This window comes from Hypanus sabinus, chromosome 4 (assembly GCF_030144855.1).
Source record: "Hypanus sabinus isolate sHypSab1 chromosome 4, sHypSab1.hap1, whole genome shotgun sequence".
Taxonomy (NCBI): Eukaryota; Metazoa; Chordata; class Chondrichthyes; order Myliobatiformes; family Dasyatidae; genus Hypanus; species Hypanus sabinus.
The window spans coordinates 150,735,939-150,759,195 of NC_082709.1; the positions used below are offsets into that span (position 1 = coordinate 150,735,939).

Genomic DNA, 23,257 nt, shown 5'->3' on the forward strand with positions numbered 1-23,257 from the left:
CAATTCAGTAAGAAAGTGAATTTCCACAGAACTGTGTGGGTGCTGTCAGGAACTGTAACCCTCGCGGGAGCCTAACATTAGATTCTATTCATAGGAGTGTTTAATTAGAAGGGTGACTATAAACCGGAAAGGATATCATCTCTGAAGAAGAAGGCAGAGTTTGTAATCGAAATGTCGGTTTTAATCGACACCTGTACCCGGCAGGAAGTCCGAGATGAATTTATTCGTCATTTACCCAGGGAAAGCACTAGATCCTTTTTCAGAAAAGGTAATATTTCACGTATGGGTGGTTTTATTAAACTGAAAGCCAGTTTTCTTGTTATTTTGCTTGTGTATTTCAGGAAGTTTATATATTTCGGGAAGTTTATTAGTTAAACAGGATAGACTATTTAAGTATCGATGCAGACTACAAAGATCTCGAACAAAATATAGCAGTATTGGCCTCTGTGACGTAAACCAGTGGTACATCGATTCCGGAACGCTTTGGGTCACTTTTAACCGCCTGTCAATTTCACCATTGGACAAACTAGGAAAACAGGGCACCGCAGTACGCGTTAAATAAAAATCGTGCCTGAAGTTTTGGGTGCATTAAATGCTGGGAAACCACATTAAACAATGTGAAATAGAAAACGACTGGAACAACGAATCTATCCATTCATCGTACGGTTACTTTGAAAACTCAAACAGCAATAGAGTAGATTTTAGTGGCTCGTCCTGCACCATTTCTGTACTGCTTACTAATTCCCATGTCATAAAACAGAAGGCGGAACTCCGACAAGATGTTTATGAAAATGCAACGAATAATTCATAGTTCATCATCAGGACGAAGATGTGAAACCTCTCGTAAGGCTTTCTTTGTACACAATGTACTAAAGACGAGTATGCAAATTGAAGGCCACACCTGTGCATTAGTAAATGTCGATGACTGATTCCATGTAATAGAGGTTGCAAGTGGTATTCGAAATTGAATTAAATATATTTGTTAATATATGGCCATATCGCGACCGAATTAGTCAATTCCAATGCATACTGGACACATCTCCTCCACAATCTCTATTAGCGCAGGTGCTAACACGGCTGTGTTCTTGGCCCCCTGGTCTACTCGTCTTACACCCATGACTGTGTGGCTAAGCGCAGCTCCAATGTCTATTTCAGTTTCCTGTTGACAGCATTATAAAAAGTGGTGTCCGATCAGCATCTTGAAAATCTGGCTGAGTGGTGCCATAACAACCTCTTACTTGATGTCAGCAAGACCAAGGAGATGATCAGGAGGGGGAAACCAGTGGTCCATGAGCCTGTGCTCAGCAGAGTATCAGCGGTGGAGAGGGTCAGCAATTTTAAATTCCTCGTTGTTATTATTTCAGAGGATCTGTCCCGGGCCCCGCGCGTAAGTGCAATTACCAAGAAAGCACGGATTCCTTACGAGTCTACGTAGATTCGGCATGATACTTAAAACTTTGTCTAACTTCTATAGATGTGTGGTGGAGAGTATATTGACAGGTTGCCTTACCGCCTAGCATGGACACATCAATGCCCTTGAACGGGAAATCCTACAAGAAGTAATGGCATTCCTTCACGGGTAGAGCCGTCCTGCCATTGAGCACGTCTACACTAAGCGTTCTCGTAGGATCCATCATCAGGGTCCCCACCACCCGGGACAGCTTTCTTCTTGCTAACTTTTTGGAGCCAATGTGGGAACATGGGCCTCAGGACTCACTCCACCAGGTTCAGGAGCAGTTACTATCCCTCGACCATATGGTTCTTAGACCAAAGGGGATAACTTCACTCAACTTCACTTACCCCATCATTGAGATGTTCCCACAACTATATGGACTCACTTTCAGGGGCTTTTCATCGAATGTTCTTCATACTTATTACTTAGTTATTCATTACAATTATTTCTTTCTTTCTGTATTTGCAAAGATTGTTGACTTTTGCACACTGGTTGAACGCCCAAGTTTGTGCGATCTTTCAATGATTCTATGATCGTTATTATTCTATTATGGATTTACTGAATCTGCCCGCAAGAAAATTAATCTCAGAGTTGCATATGGTAACACATATCTACTTTGATAATAAATTTACTTTCAGCTTTGAATTAATTTTTAAAGACTTCAAGGTGAGAATACTCTTCCTTGTATTTTTACTGCTGTTCCTGTGTGGTAGTCAGTTGAGACTCGTGTGTACCTGTATGCATGAGCGGCCAACCTGCCGAGCTCAAATCCAGTTTAGCTGGCAGAGTCAGCTTTTGAGAAGGCTCGAATGAGGAAGTGGTTGGGTGTGAATGGACTGTGTCAATGTGAGATTACGGCTACAATGTAACAACACTACCAGAGTAAAATAGGACTGATACAGGAAGGTGTTGGATATGGTAGAGCCCTGTGGGTGTTGTAAAACAACACAGCTTTTTTTTCTCTCTCTGGCAATGAATTCTGAGAACATAGACTGCATTACGTAATATTGTAGTGAATAAAAGCGAAAATCAAAATTCACACTTAATTTTTTTAAACTGCTGGCTAAAAGCTGTGAAATTCCAGATTTTAAATCATTCTCTGCTGTCACGAATTTATTACAGTACATATGTGTATAAACTCTTGCGGCATGGATTTTTAATATCCTTGTTGGAGTGTTACAAATTTCCTTCTGTTCTCAAAGGTGTTTTAGATTCTCAGCATTGTGTGGATGGGCGTTCATTTAAAATGAATCCCCCCCTTGGTTTGGCTGAATTCCTGTTGGTAAAATGGAGACATCAGCATTTAGGGGCTAGTCCAGTCTGCCCCTGGAAGTCCATATGTCAAGTACTTCCTCTGGGGAAGCGGTCTAAATGGTCCCTAAGGTCAATTTGAGGTTAATTATTGTTGTTGTTGGAAGTTTTCAGAAAATAGCAGCTGCTTGGCCCAGCTACTAGTTCTCAACCGCCATCACAGGGTGGGGTGGGGGGACAACAGAGAATAATTAGATTTCTATTGTAGAAATGCTCACCTGACCTGTTCACGTATGATACAAAATATAATTCCACAGGCGTGATTCCCATGCAAAATACGATTCTGGACAAAGCTCACAGGCAGTTCAAAAATGTTCATTTGCACAATGAACATTGAGTTTTAACGTTTATCGGTATACTTGGTTCCTCACCGCGCCATGTGGCGCATCGGGCGGCAAGTGCCGTTTCTTCAGCATTTGTCTGTATTTTACGAGGCCGAGTCGCTAGCTTGGCGCTCACCCGGCAAGGATGGAAAGCGCACAAGCCGGCTCTGGTTCGAAGTCCAGTGAGAATGCCATTACAGCACCGACCGGCACTGCACTTGGATTGAACAAGTTGAATGAGGTGAAAATGAATTTATGGAATACATGGTTTCAGGCAGGATGCTTGCCTTTGGAGTCTAGAACAGAGATCACACGCACAAGTAGGCAATTCTTCACAAAGAGGGTAGTAAATCTTCGGTTATTCAAAACAGAGGTCAAACAACTTATGGATATTGAAGGAATTAAGGAAAGCATAAGAAAATGGCATCAAAAAATGAAGTCAACCCATGATGAAGGGGGAGCAGACTGGAGGACCAACTCTTGTAACTATTTCTAATAGTTTTCTCTTAGTTACTAGGATGTCAGTAAATAGAAAGCATTTGTGTGTATTTCCTTCACATTATATAACCTATGTGTCAGCATTGGTGTAATCCATCTTTCACGTGAAGTGATCGTTTTCATATATTTATTTATACCTTTCCTTGCGACATATAACAAAGTAATTTAGCACGTCAAATCATTGCATTCCCCAATTATTTTCCCGTGACTATTCCTTATCACATGACCTTTGACACGGCATTGTTCTACCCCCCCCCCCCCCCCCCCACTGATACTAGGAGCAATTGTGGTAGCCAATTAACTCGAGGACTAATACTTCCTCAGGATGCGAGGGAAGACTTCTGAGGGGAAGGGGAGAGCATCCAAACTCCACACAGGCAACGTGACACCCAGGTGTCTAGAAATGTAACTGTCCACGCTACTTGCAATACCACTGTGCCATTTTTTTTGTGTGTAGTACAAACGTAACCATATAGGCATCGTTAGTCTCGTGAGATCATGGGTTTGCGCCTTGGAAGGTTTCCAGGGCGCAGACCTGGGCAGGGTTGTATGGGAGACCGGCAGTTGCCCAGGCTGCAAGCCTTCCCCTCTCCACGCCACTGATGTTATACGAACGGTGGGCACTAGGACCCATGCAGCTTGGCGCCGGTGTCGTCGCAGAGCAATGTGTGGTTAGGTGTCTTGCGCAAGGACAGTTGTTACTGCCCGTTCTCACCGAGAACACATGCAGTGTCTGGAAACATATTGAAATAATCGATCCCGCAATAAAACGCAAGTAGGAGGCCAGGCGGATTCAGCTCATGAGGGCAGCAGTTTCTTCATCAATTCACTTTCAGACTGTGTCTCAGCCTGTTCCATAACTCTAAACTTGGAGAAGGCATTTTCTAAACTTTCTTTATGATTTTTCTTTCTTAAATCTTGCATGGACATTGAATTTCTCTTCATCCGTTAACCAATTTTATTAGTATGATTGTGCCTGCATAGATTAAATAGATTTTAATTCAGTGCACATTTAGCTTTTCAAGTCTGATAACATGACACTCAAGCTTGAGTTGCTTGCCAGCTCAGCGAGTCACTCAACAACAACAGCCTTGGGTAACCACTTAATACCAAGTTGGCTTGTTATTTAAGATGATTTACTAATGTCTCTCAGATAACTAAATTTACTGGCCTTCTCAGTTTGACTGATACAGTACCATGATGTATATACCAAACTGAAGCTTCTTTATCACATGAACATCAAACCCTACAGTGTAATGTGTCATTTGTGTTAACAACCAACACACCGGAGGGTGTGCTTGGCGGCAGTCCCCAACCTTTGCCGGATATTCCAGCACCATCACAGCATGCCCGCAATGCACCGCAGAACAACAGAACAACACAATAACAGGAGAACGAGCCCCATCCTCCCTCCCATCCATGTAGATACTGTCCCTACTAGCATACTAGTGTCCACCACTAGGGGTCCTCACCATTTGGGAGATGCACTCTTCTCATTATTCCATTGGGGAGGAGGTACAGGAGCCTGAGGGCCTCCATTCAACATTTTGGGAAGAGCTTCTTCCCCTCCACTATCAGATTTCTGAACAGTTCATGAACACGACCTCACTATTCCTCTTTTGCACGGTTTGTTGATTTGTTTATTTACTGCAGCTTATAGCATGGTACTACTATGTCAAAACAGCAATATTCTTGACATATAGTATGTCAGTGATAATAAACCTGACTCTGAAATAAAATCCTGGTTTTGATTGACATGTAGGGATGAATATGAGAGCCATATTGATAATATTCTGTGCATTCTCTGAAGTAAAATCTAAATATTTTCTCCTAGCCTTATAATTTACTTGGTTCTCAGTTGCAACTAAATTGATTTTGTGAAATAAATGATGAAATAATGATTCCATCTATATGTTCCATGTGTACAATTAAAAATTGCCATACATGTCAGCAAAAGAACGAAACTGGGATGCTTACTTTAGAAAAACAAATTGCTCGGGGATTAATATCAAATGGAGGTTCTGGGATGGCAAGAGGAAAATCAGTAAAATTTTCTGCTACTAATCATTATCCATAAATGTGCACATATGTGTGGATTTCAAAAACATGGGCTTGACTGCAACATTAAAGCTTGATTCAGTTATGAGATTCACTTGTTAAATATGTCCATGGAAGATAGGAACAGTGGAACTATTCCAAAATTAACATGATATATTTAGGGAGGAACAAGAGGAAAGTATAAAAAAAGGAGGGAAACCCCCATGATAGAATGACATAGTTTGACTTCAAAGGTTTTCTGCTCAAACAAATTTGAACATATAAAATTTGATTCAGATGTTTAGAACTACTTTGTTTTCATCATAGTTCCCTTCTGTGCAGTACACCATGGATTCTAAGAGAGAATGTTATAACACAAATATAAAATTGAGGCCAGAGCAACAAACTAACTTGGACTTGGTTAATTTAGTCGACTTTTGCTCCATGTCCTAGGGCAGAGTATTGTTCACATTGGAAATTGCTTCCATGACATCCTGAGGTCACATTGTTGTTCAACCCAAGGATGATTTTTAAATAAATGTAATGTGAACAGGACTTCCAGCAGCTTTTTTTTTGGCCCTAAGGCTGTGTCCCACCTGGCAGCTGGAAAGAAAACTGATGAAATTGTGAAAGTATTTTTCAGTGTCAGAGACATTTGGGCAAGGATGCCATATGTCGTAGGAATCTGTGACTCAAACCAGTTGCTCCATTCAACTTTACATATTCTAACAACTAACTTAAATTTTACTTGGCTTATGAAACTGGTGGTTTTGTATAGTTTCGGACTTTTCATATTTGTTGTATTTTGTCGGATTGCCGAACATCCAGGAATCACTGAGAAATCTGACAACATTAAATGTCGGCACAGTTATTTTTAATACTTTTTTTTGAAGGGAGCAGCTTTCTTTGATTATTTTCCTCATATTCAATTGAACATTCCTACCCGATGAGCAATTCACAACCAAGAAAGCAAGTTTCCACCAAAACTACAATATGCCTAGAGGCACATAATAGTGTCAGGCTTGGAAATGTCTTCCAGCTTAATTTTCCCTGCCTTTTCCATATGGGAAAAGTACAGTCTCTTATTTTATACCTTGCAGAATGATAAACATTTCAACTCTATGTTGCAAAAAGTCTTTGGAATTAATCCAGACCCCTCCATTCTGTGATGTCCCAAAAAACTCTTCACATACCAATACACTACACCTTCTTTCAGAATCAGAATTAGAATCATGCTTAGTATTATTGGTATATGTCATGTAATTTGTCATTCTGCAGCAGCAGTACAGTGCAATACATAAAAAACTATAAATTACTATGCAAAAGACTGGGCACCCTGGATTTTTATATAAATTTTCTTTTAGATGTTTATTTTTTGTTTTATTTATTTTTAATTTTTTATTAATATACAGCGTGGACTAGACTCTTCCGGCTTTACAAACCGCGACGCCCAGCAACACTTTGAGTTAATCCTAGCCTAATGCCAGGACAATTTATAATGACCAATTAACCCACCAACGAGTACATCTTTGGATTGTGGGAGGAAGCTGGAGCACCCGGAGGAAACTCATGCAGTCACGGGAAGAACGTACAAAGAGCTAGCGGCGGGAACTGAACCTACCTGTACTGTAAAGGCTTATGCTAACTACTATGCCACTGTGTCAGTAGAAAAGAGCAAATTTTAGATTTCCAAACACTCATTTTCAAAAAAATTTAAATGTTACAAATAACTTTTTGTGTTTTGTTGAAGTAACATATTAAGTAATAGACCACTTTTCAAATAAAAACTTGATTACTTTGTAGGTATATAGCCCTGTGCATGATTAAATACAGAAAACAAACAGCTGCTAATGATCAATGATATAATGAGTTGAATGAATTAACTGCTTAACTGAAACAGAAACGGGTGTAGAAGGAATGAACCAGGGCAAAGGACAACCAAACTAGAAGGTGAGGGTGTGGAAGATGTGAAAGTTTAACCTTCAAATCATCTATTCTTACACCAAGGGAAGAGTGAGCATAGCAATATGACACAAGGTGGTCATCCTGCATCAGCAAGGTCTCTCCCAACAGGCAAGGTTGAGGACCAGAAACACAGTGTCATTCACAGACACTGCATGCAGCAGACAAGAGATACAACAAACTGATGTCTCCTCTAAACTGGAAGAAGTCTAGTATTGCTATCAGCTCTGAGTTCATAGAAACCACTGGAACCCAAGTACACCCTTCTACATTTCAGAGAAGACTTGTCAGAGTAGTCTTCATGGGAGAGTTGCTGCCAAAAAGCCATTTCCCCAAAGTGGAAACAATGCCAAGAGGCTTAACTATGCACAAAAGTCCAAGGACTGGGGCGATGAACAATGACAGAAAATGCTTTAGACTGATGAGATAAATTTTGAAATTTTTGTCTCAGACAAGGGGCAGTTTGTAGAAGGGCCGGAGAGCACTTAACGGATGAGTGCCTGCAGCCAACAGTGAAGCACATCAGAGGCTCTGTGTGAGTTTGGGGCTGTGTTTTTGCAAATGGAGTTGGTGATCTGGATGAATGAATGGAATCCTCAATGCTGAGAAATACAAGCAGATACTAATCATCATGCAATACCATCAGAGAAGTCTTTGATTGGTCCCAACTTCACTTTGCAGCAGGACAACAACTCCAACACATGGCCAAGGTTATAAAGAACCATCCTTGGTGGCAAAAAAGAACAAGGGATTCTGCAACAGATGGTGTGGTCTCCAGAGAGCCCTGGTCTCAACGTCATCAAGGTTTACCTAGAGAGACAGAAGCAAGCATGGCAGCCAATCTCTGCAGAAGGACTATGGCAACTTCTCCAAAATGGTTGGACAACCTACCAGCGATTTTCTTAGATGAATGGTGATTGATAAGTTTGTGGCCTAAGGTAGAAGGAATCAACTTTAGAAAACCTAGCACATTTATTTTTCAACATAGTCCCCTCCTACATGTACACTCTTAGTCCAGTGGTCTTGGAGCCTGGAATTCTCTGATTGTGATATCACTGCTTCCCTACAGGCTCAGTAGTTCTACAGCCTTCTTCTCCAAAATCAAGGGAAACCTGTGAATTGGCAGTAATATTTCTGCACCTTTCCTGCTTAAAAGTACATTGTAACTGTTACACTCACTTTCATGATAGGCCTGAAGCCATAATTCCTGCGTAGAAAACTTCAAATTTTCCTAGACTTGTGCCTGTGTTCACTATTTTCACTAATAAATAAAAAAATTCACTAATAACCAGACACTTGTTCTGTTCTTGGTTTGTGTTTAGCTGTCATTTTGCCATTGAACACAAAAATCAAGACCAATATTTTTCAAATTTGTACATTTCAAGTGGATGTTAGATGCAGTGACAGCTTAAGTAGAGGGATGTAATGTATGTCGAGCAATATGTAAATGTAAGTGAATCACTGGATTGTAATTCAGTTGAATGCCTCTGAAAATATCATTAGCAATGAAAGAGCCTCAGGTGCAATGTAAATCTCAAAAGGATTTTATAGTTCATTTACTACATTCCAGTGTGCCAGATGTTTGATACTTTATATATTATTTAGTCTAGGAATATAATGCACCCATTAAATGGTTGCTACATAGCTGATTGATAAAGTTTTCCTTCTCATTTGCCCACTGGCCCTGGCTGACACAACCATAATCTCAGTGACAGTTTCCATATGCACACAGGCAACACTCAGCACTCCGTCACTGCCACTTCCTTCAAAGCCTTTGATGTTCCTACTTTGTCACAATGTTTGACACCCAGAGTGGGATGAACAGAATTCCCTTCCAACGGAGTCTCGGGGAGGTTAAACTCATTGTTTTCTGACTCAGATACAAACATTTCTCCCTTGCAACCTAAGCTATTTTAATCTGGCAACTGCCCAAAGTGAATAAAGTATTCATAAACTTCTTGACTTAAAGGAGGAGCTACAGACCATACATTATGTCAAACTAAAGACTGGTTATTTCCATCTCACCAACATCCCCATGACCTAGGCCTTGCCTGAGCCTGCCCCTTGTACTTTGAGTGGTATAAAAGATGTTATCCTAGGATAAGTTCTCATTCACCCTCTTCCCAACACTTACTGCTCCCCAATTTTAAAATTCCCCCATGTTTTCAAATCTCTTTCAAGGTGTCAACACACCTTATCTTTGCAATCACTTCAAACTCTAGAAGTGGCTCCCACCTCTATCCTCACTATCAAAAATAACTGTTCTTGAATTCTCTTGATTATCCTAGAACTTAATTGCCCTATTTCCATTCCATAATTCTAAGTTTTAAAAACCCCTGTTCCTCACTTTCCTTTATTAAAGCCAACCACTCGGACCTATAATCTCTGGTATGGCCTATTATAAAGATTGATAATGTATCTATGAATTACCCAGGAATTTTTCACTATATAAAAAGTAAATGCATAATTGCAGGATGCTGCATTTATAATTGCATAGTAATATATTAACATAAAAACATAATAATACTGCAAAATCTGATTGCATGTTAAGTGTTATGAACTCACAGGAAAGAGGATAGAAGACTACATAATATAGTGTGATCTAATATACCGAGATGTGATACATACCTTAAAGTTACATTTTTTTATCAATACATCACAACAGCTTAACTTCCATTTCTAAAATTTGCTTTGCTAAGTCAAATTAAGGTAATTTTCTTTAACTTTGGTTGCTATGTAGCTCCTCTTTCTCATCTATCTCAGCTCTTTACTAATGTCATTGCCTGCACTTTCTATTTCTAATGGTATGCAAGCAGCAGCTCTCCCTCGCTACCATTTCCCTCACTCCCTCACTATCATCTCCTCACTACCATTTCCCTCACTCCCTCACTATCATCTCCTCGCTACCATTTCCCTCACTCCCTCACTATCATCTCCCTCACTACCATTTCCCTCACTCCCTCACTATCATCTCCCTCACTACCATTTCCCTCACTCCCTCACTATCATCTCCCTCACTACCATTTCCCTCACTCCCTCACTATCATCTCCTCACTACCATTTCCCTCACTCCCTCACTATCATCTCCCTCACTACCATTTCCTTTGAGATCTTTACAATCTCTGTATTGTTACACTGTCCAACATGCAGTACTAATCTGACTGGTAAATATATCCAAGTTTGATGAGCTGCTGGTTAGGCTATTAATTGTGGTTGGAACAGTAAACTGCACATAAGTCAAATTAACTTCCACAAACGTTGAACCCATGTTCTGTGGTACTAATTTTCTATTGCTTTACAAGCAAGTTCTGTCATTTTTGTCTCAGGCTAGGTTGTCTGATGACCTATAATGCATAACATTTTGTTTGGATTTGTGACACTAACCCTGTTTATTACTTTTTTTCATTCTTTTGGCAACAAGTAGTCCGTATAATTCTTTCCATCTCCTAACCTCTGTACTTTAATAAAACTCTGGATAATTAAATGCAACTTTATCTATAATTTGAATGCAGCAGAGGGTCTGTTTATGGATTCCTAAACCTTGGTTAGTTCAATTCTATGGTACTCCAATAAACCATTTCCCATTCACCTTGTCAAACTGCTGTTCTACAAATTCATTACCCAGTAGTGGAATTTTTTTTTTTGAATTTTCTATTTTGCTTGAAAATATGTGAATACTTTGCTCAAGTCCTCTATTTCTTCAGTTATAATCTGCTAAATTGATTTCTGACATCTGTATTATCCATTCCTCTAAGCATTTTGAAATGTTGAATCATGTTCTATTTCATTTTGTTTTGCATTGAAAACAAATCAACTTCGTAATGCTCTTGTCATAACTTGGAGCCATAACTCTTTGAATTATTCCTTCTCAATCCTCTCATCAATTTAGTAATGTTTCTTTGGTGATACAAACATGGCATTTCCCCACGGCTTTTCCCTCGATCTGTTGCCAGAATTTTGCTTAGCAGTGCCACTTGTTATGGCAGCAGATATAGGAAAACCAGGCATTGTAAGCAGATTAAGAAAATCTCATAGGATAATCTAGATTATTTTTGCCATGAATTAAATCTTTTATATTTTTTCTTCTCAAGATCCAAATTAATCCAATATTCAAATTATAGATTTACGTATTGTAATCAGTTTAATTTGTGTTCAAATATTTTAACAATGTGTCTCAGTTCCTGACAATCTCATTGGTATACAGTACTTTGATTTCATGTGAATGTCACATCAGTTCAAAATGAATTCATGCTGCTGTTCTCTGTTCCATAACAAATCCCTCCTGTTCTATGGTATAGCCACACTATTCTATAATATACCCTTTCTGTTCTGACATACCCATTCTGTTCAATATCCATTCTACAGATGTTGTGCACATCTGCACACAAAACACTGCTGCCATATCAATGTTTTATAGAAAGCAAAATTACTTTTGCTCAATGTGTATAAAAAGCAGTGTTCATTCCTAATGACCATGGGTCAAAAATACTTTGCAGGAAATTATTACTTAGTATTTAAAGCTCAGGTATTTGATATTCATTTCCTACAAAATGTTGTCTACTCGGTATATCAGGGTTACTATTTCATTCAAATAAAACACTAGATTGAATAATTCCATATCATTCCCATGATATAATAGAACTTACTGAAGCCAGTTTTCTCTCCCTTTGGGGTGACTGTGGTCTCAAGTACTTGGGCAATATAAACTAGGGTGAAAAATAACTAATGACTGCTATATTATTGGAAGTGCAACTTTTCAGATGATGGAATAATGAGATAAAATCTCCTATTTCAAAGGGATATAAAAATAATTGAGAAATATTTTAGAGAAGAGATTAGCTTTAGTTGTCACATGTATGCCACAAAAGGTGTTGTTTGCATCACACCTAATCAGATAGGATTGTGCTGGGTAACCCACAAGTCACCATAATTTCAGCACCAACATAACATGCCCACAGCTCACTAACCCTAGCCCATACATTTTTGGAATGTGGAGAGAACGCAGAGCACCTGGAGGAAACCCACAATTCATGGGCAGAACGTATAAACTCCTTACAGACAGCAACGGGAATTGAACTCTGATCTTATGTTGTAACATGCTGCGTTGCCCTGTCTGTTATCTATGGTGCCCTGGATTTGCATAATAAAATTCACTGATTACAGCAATAGGAAAGACAAACCACAACACAGCATCAACATACTTCAGAAATGTTTTTATCCCAATAGTGAAACTGATGTTTTCGTTAAGTACATTCTCCTTGTGCTGTTTATTCAAACTGAGTTATTTGTAAAGCGGTGGTGCAACTATCTGGCTGTCAACGTACAATTTATAAGAATTCAGACTACACATAGTTTTTAGCAGAAGCATAAATATTTGTAGCTGTATTTCAGTTATATCAGAATTTTAATTTTTTTTACTCTGTCTGCATCTGAAGATATTTCAATTCACAAATAACCAAAAAGCTAAATAAATTTTGTAAATATTGATCTCTTGTTAACTAAAACAAAATTATAGATGCCACTTAACTAGCTGACTCTGATCAATTCTGCTCTTCAACAATCCTGATGTGATTGGCTCGCACAGTGATTCATAGGGATTTAGAGCAGATAATTTTTTTTCACAGAGGCCTTTGCTTTCAATCAGAATAAACAGAAATAAGAATACGTCACACTTTAGGATTCAGACAAATTTTTCTGTTTTTTTTTGTGCAAAAATAGTTACTGTTCAAATACTTTATTTCGAAGCATGATATATTTGCATAAGGAAACAGGGCACCAAGAAGTAGACAGCTCTTTCTCTCTCTCTAAAGAGTGTGAACAATAATCCCAGAAAATACTGGGAACATTCAGCAGCTGATGCAGCACATTGCAAAGAGAAATAAAGTTAGCATTTCAGGTCATTGACTAGGCATCAGAATTAGATGTTAAAAATCAAACATACAGTATTTTAAATTGCAGAGACTTTGGAGATATAGAAGAATTGCCGGTGTAGGCCAGAGTCCAGATGAGAAGGGATTACAAAAGAGGCAGTGATGCCAGCTGGAGGAGAGCATCATAGGTAATTTGTCTGGAGAAAATGTGCAAAGAAACAGATGAATGAGAATGAAGGCGAGAGACAAAATAAAATTATCCAACTGTAATATACTCAGCACTATGAAATCTGAAGCACAAGAAAATGCTGGAGTCAGGAAGCATCTGGTCGAGAAACAAAAACAGAGTTAACTTGTTAGTTCGGTTATAACTGGAAAAAGTGGTTTTCTGCAATGATTGTCAAGTTCTAAGAGCTGTAATGTATCCGGGCTCAAGAGGAGATGCTGTTATTTGAGGCCACATCAGGCTTTAGTTGAGCAGTGTAAGGCAATAGTGACAGAGAAGTCAGTGTGAAAATGAGGTGGAGAATTATAATGAAAGTTAAGTGGAGGCTCAGAGTCACCCTCATAGAATAAACAGAGGTGTTCTCCAAAGTGGAATGCATGGAACATAGAAGAGTACCAGACAGGATCAGGCACTTTGGCCCATGATGTCTAAGCTAACCTTTATGCCAATTAAACTGACTCCATTTGCTGCATATTGGTCTATGTCCATGCATTTCCTGCATCATATGCCTGTCTGAATGTCTCTTAAAATTTGCTATCGTATCTGGCCCCACCACCTCCCCCAGTAGCTTGTTCCTTGACAGTCTGTATTAAAGAAAAGCATGTCTCAAATCTCCTTTTAAACACCTCTCCCCATACACACACACATTTACCTTAAAGGTATGACCTCTAATGTTTGAATCCAGAATTTGATTGTTTTTAAATTTCAGATTTTCAAGATCTGTAATTTTTGTTTAAAATTAATAATTAACCATTTTAGTAATTGCTGAACATCTCAGAATTGATTATGCTATCATCCTGGTTCCTGAAGTATTCCTCCATTAAATGATGAAGAAACATTGAATGTGAGATTTTCCTAAATGGTGGTAACTTAGTATTGTTGACAACCATAATTGTATTGCTCATTCAATCCTATGCTTAATCACTTAAACAAAACTTCATATATTTCTACTTAACTTGCTCTAGCAATTAAGTTCCTGTCAAATTTTCTATCCAGAAAAAAAACCCAGCCAAATGAAATATGCTGTTAGATTCTGGAAGAAAAGAAATTTCACAACATGAATAAGAGCAAATTGGTAGAGATGTTTGTACTTGACTATTGTTCAGAAAAATTAAACAGTGCACATCCTGGATCCAAATAAATGAGTTAATATTAAAGCCATTTCTATTGGTAATGAACCTAGGAGTACAGTTAAATAATTCTAAGGCCACTGTCATAAAGCTTATTTGAAGCTCTTTTTTCTACAGCTTGGTACATAATTTGGCAATATTAGTAGTTTAAAAGGAAAATCTCTCTTGATATCTTCATATTGATAAGATAAATACAGATTACATTTGGAAACACAAATTCACGCTTTTGCTCAGCTGTGGGGGAGAAAAGCAAATGCAGAAAATATAATTGTAATAAGATACTACTGGCTTAAATTTCAGAACTATCTATAACATGTAGCAGTATTCAAAATGTTGCCGTATTCAAAGTAGCAGTATTCAAAGTTTTGTTTGTTGTGAAGTTATATAATAAAGTGGCTGCTGTTAAATAATCTCTAGTAGAAAAAAGGCTTCGTGACTTTAAGGAATGTTATGTGATAACGAACATCAGTTACACCATTAACTTAACTGGACATACAAAAGTTAAGAAATGGGCAAGGGTAGTAAGCAAAGTATAGATTCTTTAAAAATACCTTTCACAGTGATAAGCAAGCCCCAAAGTTTGGGATAGGAAGTTTGTCTCAACAAACTATACTGAAGAAATTGACAGAGGAATACTTTGGGACTCTTTCAAGGCTTTTATCCGTGGACAAATTATTTCGTATTCCGCTGGTAAAAGGAAACAAAGATATTTAGATATTGCTTTATTAGTGGATAAAATTAAGGAAATTGATAAGATTTATTCCGTGACTCCTACCATAGAACTTTATAAGAAGAGAGTTGAGCTTCAAATGGAACATAGCTTATTATTATCTTCTTCAATTGAAAATCAATTAATTAGGACCAGAGCTCAATTCTATATTCACAGTGATCAAACTGGTAAACTGTTAGCTAATCAAATAAAAGCTATTTCGACCAAGCGACAAATTATTAAAATTCGTAAACAAGACGGTAATTTAACTACTGATCATAAAGAAATCAATAATACTTTTCAAGATTTTTATAAATCTTTATATCAATCAGAATTTGATGGTGACCTGTTCATGATGGATAATTTTTTTAACAATTTGAATATTCCTAAACTGATTGGTGAAGATCGTAGCCTGTTAGATGCTCCTATCTCTATGGCCGAAATAGGTGAGGCTGTCTCATCAATGAATTCAGGGAAAGCTCCTGGCCCTGATGGTTATATTGTAGAATTTTTCAAAACTTTTTCTTCTTTGCTTTCCCCTTGGTTATGTGAAATCTTTAACGATGCATTTGCTAAGAAGAGATTACCTCAATCTTTTTATGAAGCTACTATCTCTCTAATTCTTAAAAAAGATAAAGATCCTACTTTATGTACATCTTATCGCCCTATATCATTATTAAATGTAGATTCTAAGATTCTTACAAAAATTTTAGCCACTAGATTAGAAAAGGTACTACCACAGATTATTTCAGAAGATCAAACTGGTTTCATTAAGAATCGGTATTCTTTTTTTAATGTTAGGAAATTGATTAATATAATTCATACTTCATCACCCAGTCCCAGAATGTGTTATTTCATTAGATGCTGAAAAAGCCTTTGATAGAGTTGAATGGACATATTTATTTAATGCATTGAGAAATTTTAATTTTAGTCCTAATTTTATATCATGGATTAAACTAATATACTATAAACCTGTTGCTTCTGTTCTTACAAATAATTATAGATCCTCCTTTTTTCAATTATCTCGTGGTACGAGACAAGGTTGTCCTTTAAGTCCTTTATTATTTAATATTGCATTAGAACCTTTAGCCATTGCTATTCGTGAATCTCTTAATATTTTTGGTATTACCCGTAATGAGAAATCATATAAATTATCACTTTATGCTGATGATTTGCTGTTATATATTTCTGATCTTGATAGATCTATTCCCACTATTTTATCCTTGTTGGCTCAATTTGGTAGTTTTTCTGGTTATAAATTAAACTTAGATAAGAGTGAATTATTCCCTTTAAATGCGCAAACTTTATTGAATGACAGGATTCCATTTAAAGTTGTTACTGATAATTTTATCTATTTAGGTATAAAAATTACCAAGAAATATAAAGATTTATTTAGATTGAATTTTTTACCTATGCTTCTTCAAATACAACATCTTACTACAAGATGGTCTCCCTTATTCCTATCATTAGTTGGTCGGATTAATGCTATTAAAATGATGATTTTACCGAAATTTTTATATTTATTTCAAGCCTTACCAATTTTTATTCCTAAATCCTTTTTTGACAACATTGATTCAAAAATTTCCTCATTTGTGTGGCAAAATAAAAACCCCAGGTTAAGTAAAAGGCAATTACAAAAATCTAAAAAAGATGGTGGTTTAGCTTTGCCTAACTTTAGATTTTATTATTGGGCGAATAATATTCATAATCTAACGTATTGGAAATTAGATTTGGACTCATTATTGTGTCCGCAGTGGGTAAATTTGGAATGCAATGAGGTAAAGGGATATTCTTTATTCTCTGTTCTTGGTTCTTCTCTTCCTGCTGATTTAGTTAAATTCAATAAACAGATATCTAATCCTGTTATTAAACACACATTACGAATTTGGTTTCAATTTCGGAAATTTTTTACTCTGAAAAACTTTGTGCTTGATAGCCCTATTTTATTTAATTTTTTCTTTAAACCTTCCTTGACAGATCAAGCCTTTAGCATATGGAAAAGGAAAGGTATAAAATGTTTTCATGACCTTTTTTTTGAAGGTACTTTGATGTCTTTTGACCAACTTTCCAATAAATTTAAATTACCTAAATCTAATTTCTTCAGATATTTACAAATCAGAAATTTTTTACATAAAGTTTTACCATCTTTTCCCAACTCAACTTCAACGGATTTCTCAGATTTGATTTTTACCTTAAATCCTTGTCAGAAGGGATTAGTTGCTTTTATTTACAACATGATTATGAAGATACAACCAGAGATGTCTGATAGAATTAAACAACAATGGGAAAAAGAACTTCGATACAATATACCAACAGATAAATGGGAAAAAATTTTACAAATGGTTAATTCTTCTTCTATATGTGCTAAACATGCTTTAATACAATTTAAAATTGCACATAGAGCTTATATGTCTAAAGATAAACTTGCTCGATTTTATTCTCATATTAACCCTCAATGTGACAGATGTCATTCAGAAGTGGCTTCACTGACCCACATGTTTTGGTCATGTCCCACTTTACATAACTATTGGAAGGACATATTCGTTACCATTTCCTCAATTTGGAACATCGATTTACAACCTAACTTTATTACTGCAATCTTTGGTATACCAAATGAGAATGGTAATCAGTTTTCTCCTTCAATCAGACGAATGATTGCTTTTGTAACATTAATGGCCAGAAGGTCTATATTACAAAATTGGAAAGAAGTAAACCCTCCTACCACGTCTCAGTGGCTTTTTCAAACTATTTCTTATCTGAGTTTGGAAAAAATTAGAAGCACTATTTTTGACTCATCAATTAAATTTGAAGAAACTTGGGGACCGTTCATTCGACATTTTCATATGAATTAATTTGGCCTTTTCCAGACCTTCTCTCTGTTTATTCTTGTTCAGGTATGGAGTTCCGGAGTTCTTTGACACTATCATATACTTATAAACTGTTATTATTGCCCATGTTAGTTTTAGTTTAGTGTTTGTTTCATATATATATTTTCTTTCACACATCTCTAATTTTTTTTTCTTTTTCTTTTGATGATTATTTTTGTTTTTTTCATATATAATTATATAGACTCGATTGATTAATGTACTTTTTTGTTGTTGATGTTTAATAGGATATTATTATCCTATTATCAATGTAATCCTAAGTCTATTGTATTCATAACCTATTCATTATTATGTTATTTTTTTATATTTATATGAAACTCAATAAAAAGATTGAAAAAGAAAGAAAAGAAAAAGGAAGTTTGAGGGGTTTTCCACTGGCATAATGATAGAAGAACTTGGCCATCAGAAAGAGATAATAATTAACATAATAGTTAAGAAAATTAAGGATTATTGACTTGGTCTTCCGCCTTTTTCTGCAAGAGAAGTCCAGAGCCCTTCACAGACAATTCCTAGCTGCTTTTACGTGAGATACTGAGGGGTTCTACATGAAGTGCTAATCTATGTTTTTTTTCTAGTGCTGGTGGAAGTACTCCAATTTTCAAAGTTCTGTAATTATTCTCTATTTCTCAGGTTCTTATTGCTTTTATCCTACATAGCTTATAATGTGATTTCCTCTGTGTCTTTCAGAGTCTCAGCTGAGCTCAGATCAGGAGCAGAGCCCGGCAGCAGAGGGGGAGAGCCCAGCCCAACATACAGCCTGTTCCTATAGCTCTCCCACAGAACTCACTGCCGACACTTCCTCATCTCTCCCAACCTCCTCCATGGATGAGATTCAGATGGAACTTCAATGTGCCGACCTTTGGAAGCGATTTCATGACATCGGCACTGAAATGATTATCACCAAAGCTGGAAGGTACCAGTCGTGAATTTTAAAGAGCATTTAAATCTGTGCTATTTTATATAGGAATGTGTGAAAGCTCACTCACAGCTTTCTGTATAACGTCAAGTCTCCAACCTAAAGAACTATGATTTTGAAATTTGTTTTTGAGTTGGTCTGTGGCCTCTGTCTGAACATCTTCATCAATCTGCAACAGCACTATGTTTGAACATGGAACGTTTGCCTGACGCTTCTTTAGATATTCATTCCTTAGCTCCATTATCGTTAGCAGAATCTTTAGTCACCATATCCTTCAGCTCTGAAATTCACACCCTAAACACCAATTCTCTCTTTTCTTGCAAAGTCATTTTTATATGCTGCTTGCTCTCTCCAGTTTTCTGTAAAGCAGAATGAAATGTCCATGAAGCTGTTCTATAAACGTGTATGTTGTTGAGATAATTTGCCAAGCAGTTGCTTTTAATAACTAGTCAATAGTCCCAGTTGTCAGAGCACATTCTGGAGACAGGGAACAAGAGCAAAATTAGGCTCCAGTCACCTGCAAGCACTGGACAGGATGGTAGAAAAGTCCCCAGTACTTGCTGGGCAACGCCTCAGCAAATAATACATGGTGTCATGACAAATAAACAATTAAAAGAAAATGAATATGAACCAGTTTAAATAAAATATGTAAATGGTCACCATTTGTTTCAATAAAGACAATCTTAAATCTACTGTAAATTATATATGTCAAGAAACACTATTGGTTCCTCCCACCTTTGCTGCATGGAAGACTTCCTGCGAGTTTAGCAACTTCGCCAAGAATTAACAAAACTTGGATTCATGAGTCTTGAAGCTGCCAACATCTGGCTAGTTATACAGACATTGAAAAGGAAACTATTTAAATCATGGTTCCTATGCATTAAAAAGTTAAAATAATATACTTAACCTTTTCCCCCAATATTTACATTTTTAGATTAGATTTATTAATAGGAATGTTGACCTGAACTTTATGGATTAATTTTTGGCTGAAACATTTGAGGTCATTCTTCTGAAGACTTCCACCTGCAACCCTGCCAGTTACTCTTGGGCAGTGCCTGCCTGCACTGATAGCAAGGTCTTTGTAGTCTTCAGGATGATGTGCCATTTAAATGGGGTCAACGGATGCCCAGGTATCTATAGACATAGTTGTCCCCTGAAATTCTGGTCAGTCATATTGGCCAGAGCCAGCACTATTGGAACCCCTGGGCTCCAGGATGGGCCCACTCTCACCATAATTCATCTCAATGAGTGCTCATGTCCAGGACCATAATGAGCTCTGGAGAAACAGCAACTCTTATGTCTCTCTTATCTATTCCCTGTCCCAAGGCTGCCTCCCAACACTCATACCTTACAAAGGCCCCTGTTCCATTCCTTTTAAAACTGACCAAAAAACTTTATAGATTTACGAAATACCAATGCACAATTGCACGCTTTATACATTTTGGGTTATAACTCGTTCCCAAGTTATACTCAACTGTTTGTTACCTACCAAAGTTTAAATCTACTGCGTCAGGAAGTTTACTCTGTGGCACACGAACTCTCATATAAATCTGTCATCAGTTTTAACATTACATCCCAGTTCCAATATTAAGTTATATTGATGTCCTTTTAATTTTGAGATTTGTTTTTCTTATAAATTGAGCTCTCTTTCAATGTTCATTTATTTTATCCTCTTCTGTGGAATTCATTGCCCACCAATGTGATGAGTCACTTCCAGGACAGAATGGTTTGATGGATGGATCTGCTGCCAGACCTCTGTTTGTGGAGCTTCTAAGCAGGTGGAACAATTATTAGGGAACTTTGAGCTGGCTTGGCTGCTAACTTTACTGCCCTGCCCAGAGTGCTCAGCTGAAATGAAGAATAAATAAGAAATACTGACAGCAGACAAATTTACCGTTCTGTGTTACCGTGTTGATGCTTCAGCATGTACTGCCAGACATCACTCACTTCCCATCCAAAACCAACCTCCAAGGAACTTTCACCTTGCAAGCAAACAAGGCATTAGTCTGAAAATGGTTTCAAACAAGTCAGTGAAACTTTAACTGGGAACGGATTGCGAAATAATCACACAGATGTTGCTCACCATTTCAAGGAATAATTTTCAGAATCTTGCCCTGCTCTGATTTCATTCTGAACTAAATATAAGTGTATAACACTGAAAAGTTTAAAAGGAAAGGAAATCCCTGGGGCAGTCAGTGTTAATAAAAATAGGCCTTTAATTCCTCTCCCTAAACTGTTTCTGCCATATAATTTCACTTTTACTTATTCCCTTGTTGATTTTTTTTGTCTGAGGCCAAAGGTGAAAATGCAAACTGGCATTGAATTTCAGTGCAATGAATTCTGAGCACACAACTCTCTTGCATTATGCATCCATGTCACCACTTATTCTGTGCTGGATAGACCATATGTAAAATGACTGGAACTCAAAATCCCTTTGAAAGCAAATTTGAAGCTGGACAAGAATAGACAGCTTGCAAATCAGGTTCAAACAGAATTAACCCTCCTTGGATTGATCAACCTTCAATTACATAGAAACAAGTTTCTCTTTGTATTTAGCTCCAGCATACAGAAGCAAATTATCAGCTATCACTAAACACAAGGAATTTAGCTGCAGCTTCCTGCTTATATACTTCGAAACAAATGTGAACCATTTCTCTTTGTTTTTCCTATTGAAACCTATACATGTTCCAATTCTTTCCCGGGATTTGCTTGTTACAAAACACTTCTATCACTGGGTATATGCTGAATGTTGTCATTTCTAAAGACTAAATGATAGGCAGAGATTCATGCCAGATAGTAGACCCATTTACACTTGCCCAATCATTCAGAATGTAGGAGCTCATGATGATTGAAGGAAAAATCCTGCAGATCCTGGAAATCTAAAATGAAGTGAAAAGCACTAGAATTACTCTGCAGGGCAAATGTCACCAGGACCCAGCTTAAACTCTGGATTAGCAAACCATGGCTCAAGCCTCTTTCTGGAGTCTTGTTACTTCAGAAGTAAATCATGCCTTGGGTTTTGAATAATGCAAGAACAAAAAAGCATCTTGTATTAAAGGCACTTAATTACAATTTATGTTGAATTTTGTATATTAGGCTTTACTTAATAACCAAATTCTGTAACTGATTTGAGGAGATTATGAATGAATCTAGGTGTTGCCCTCCTTCTGCAGGGAAACCCTGATGCAGGGTCGGTTAGAATGGGTGGTGTGTACGTGTATAAATGACGGAATTTATTCTTTAAAAGGTTGGTGGTGAGCGGTTGGCTGTCTTTTCCTTACAGCATGGTTCACATGCCTGAGGAAAAAGAAACACATAGAGGAGGAACACTCAGCCCTGCTCTGACAATTAGTAACCTGTTTGTAATCCCAGTCAGGGAATGGTAATAGTATTCGAGAGATTTCAAGGGAAAAGAGGAAATGTATAACCTTTGAACTAATTGATTATAATTTTATTCTTAGGCGAATGTTCCCTGCAATGAGAGTGAAGATCACAGGGCTTGATCCACATCAGCAATATTACATAGCAATGGACATCATCCCTGTTGACAACAAACGATATCGGTAGGTTTCCAGAGCTTTTCGGCTGACGGTATGGATATTCTAATTTTTAGCAATGAGAGCTTTATTTTTGAAGAAATTCTACACAGGAAATTTGGCTCATAGGATGGGTTTTCATTGTTGCTCTTCAAGGATCGACTATCAAGCAATCATGCCCAGTATCTGAAAAGTCACTGAGGAATATGCTGTAATAGTCAAAATCAAGTATTTTATCAAACTTGAAAGAATTGAAATGATATTTAAACTGGTTTACTAACACAATACCATGTTTTGTTTCACTTATTTTAATTTGTTTCCCAGTGAGATACTTGATATTCCCTAAAACACGATGCCGTAATTTACTATGTCACTCCACATCTCTATTTTGCATTTGGCAG

At 37.3% G+C, this 23,257-nt stretch overlaps 1 protein-coding gene across 2 annotated transcripts in view; it reads left to right on the plus strand.

Moving 5' to 3' along the window:
• The window catches only part of tbx15 (T-box transcription factor 15), an 83,876-nt gene that overhangs the window by 12,790 nt on the left and 47,829 nt on the right, over window positions 1-23,257 (plus strand). The window contains exons 2-3 of one of the 2 annotated variants that reach the window (XM_059966192.1): window positions 19,092-19,317; window positions 22,782-22,883. In XM_059966192.1, coding sequence (XP_059822175.1) covers window positions 19,092-19,317; window positions 22,782-22,883 — 328 coding nt within the window. The remainder of the gene's footprint in view (window positions 1-19,091; window positions 19,318-22,781; window positions 22,884-23,257) is intronic. The other variant, XM_059966194.1, reaches the window with a different exon arrangement.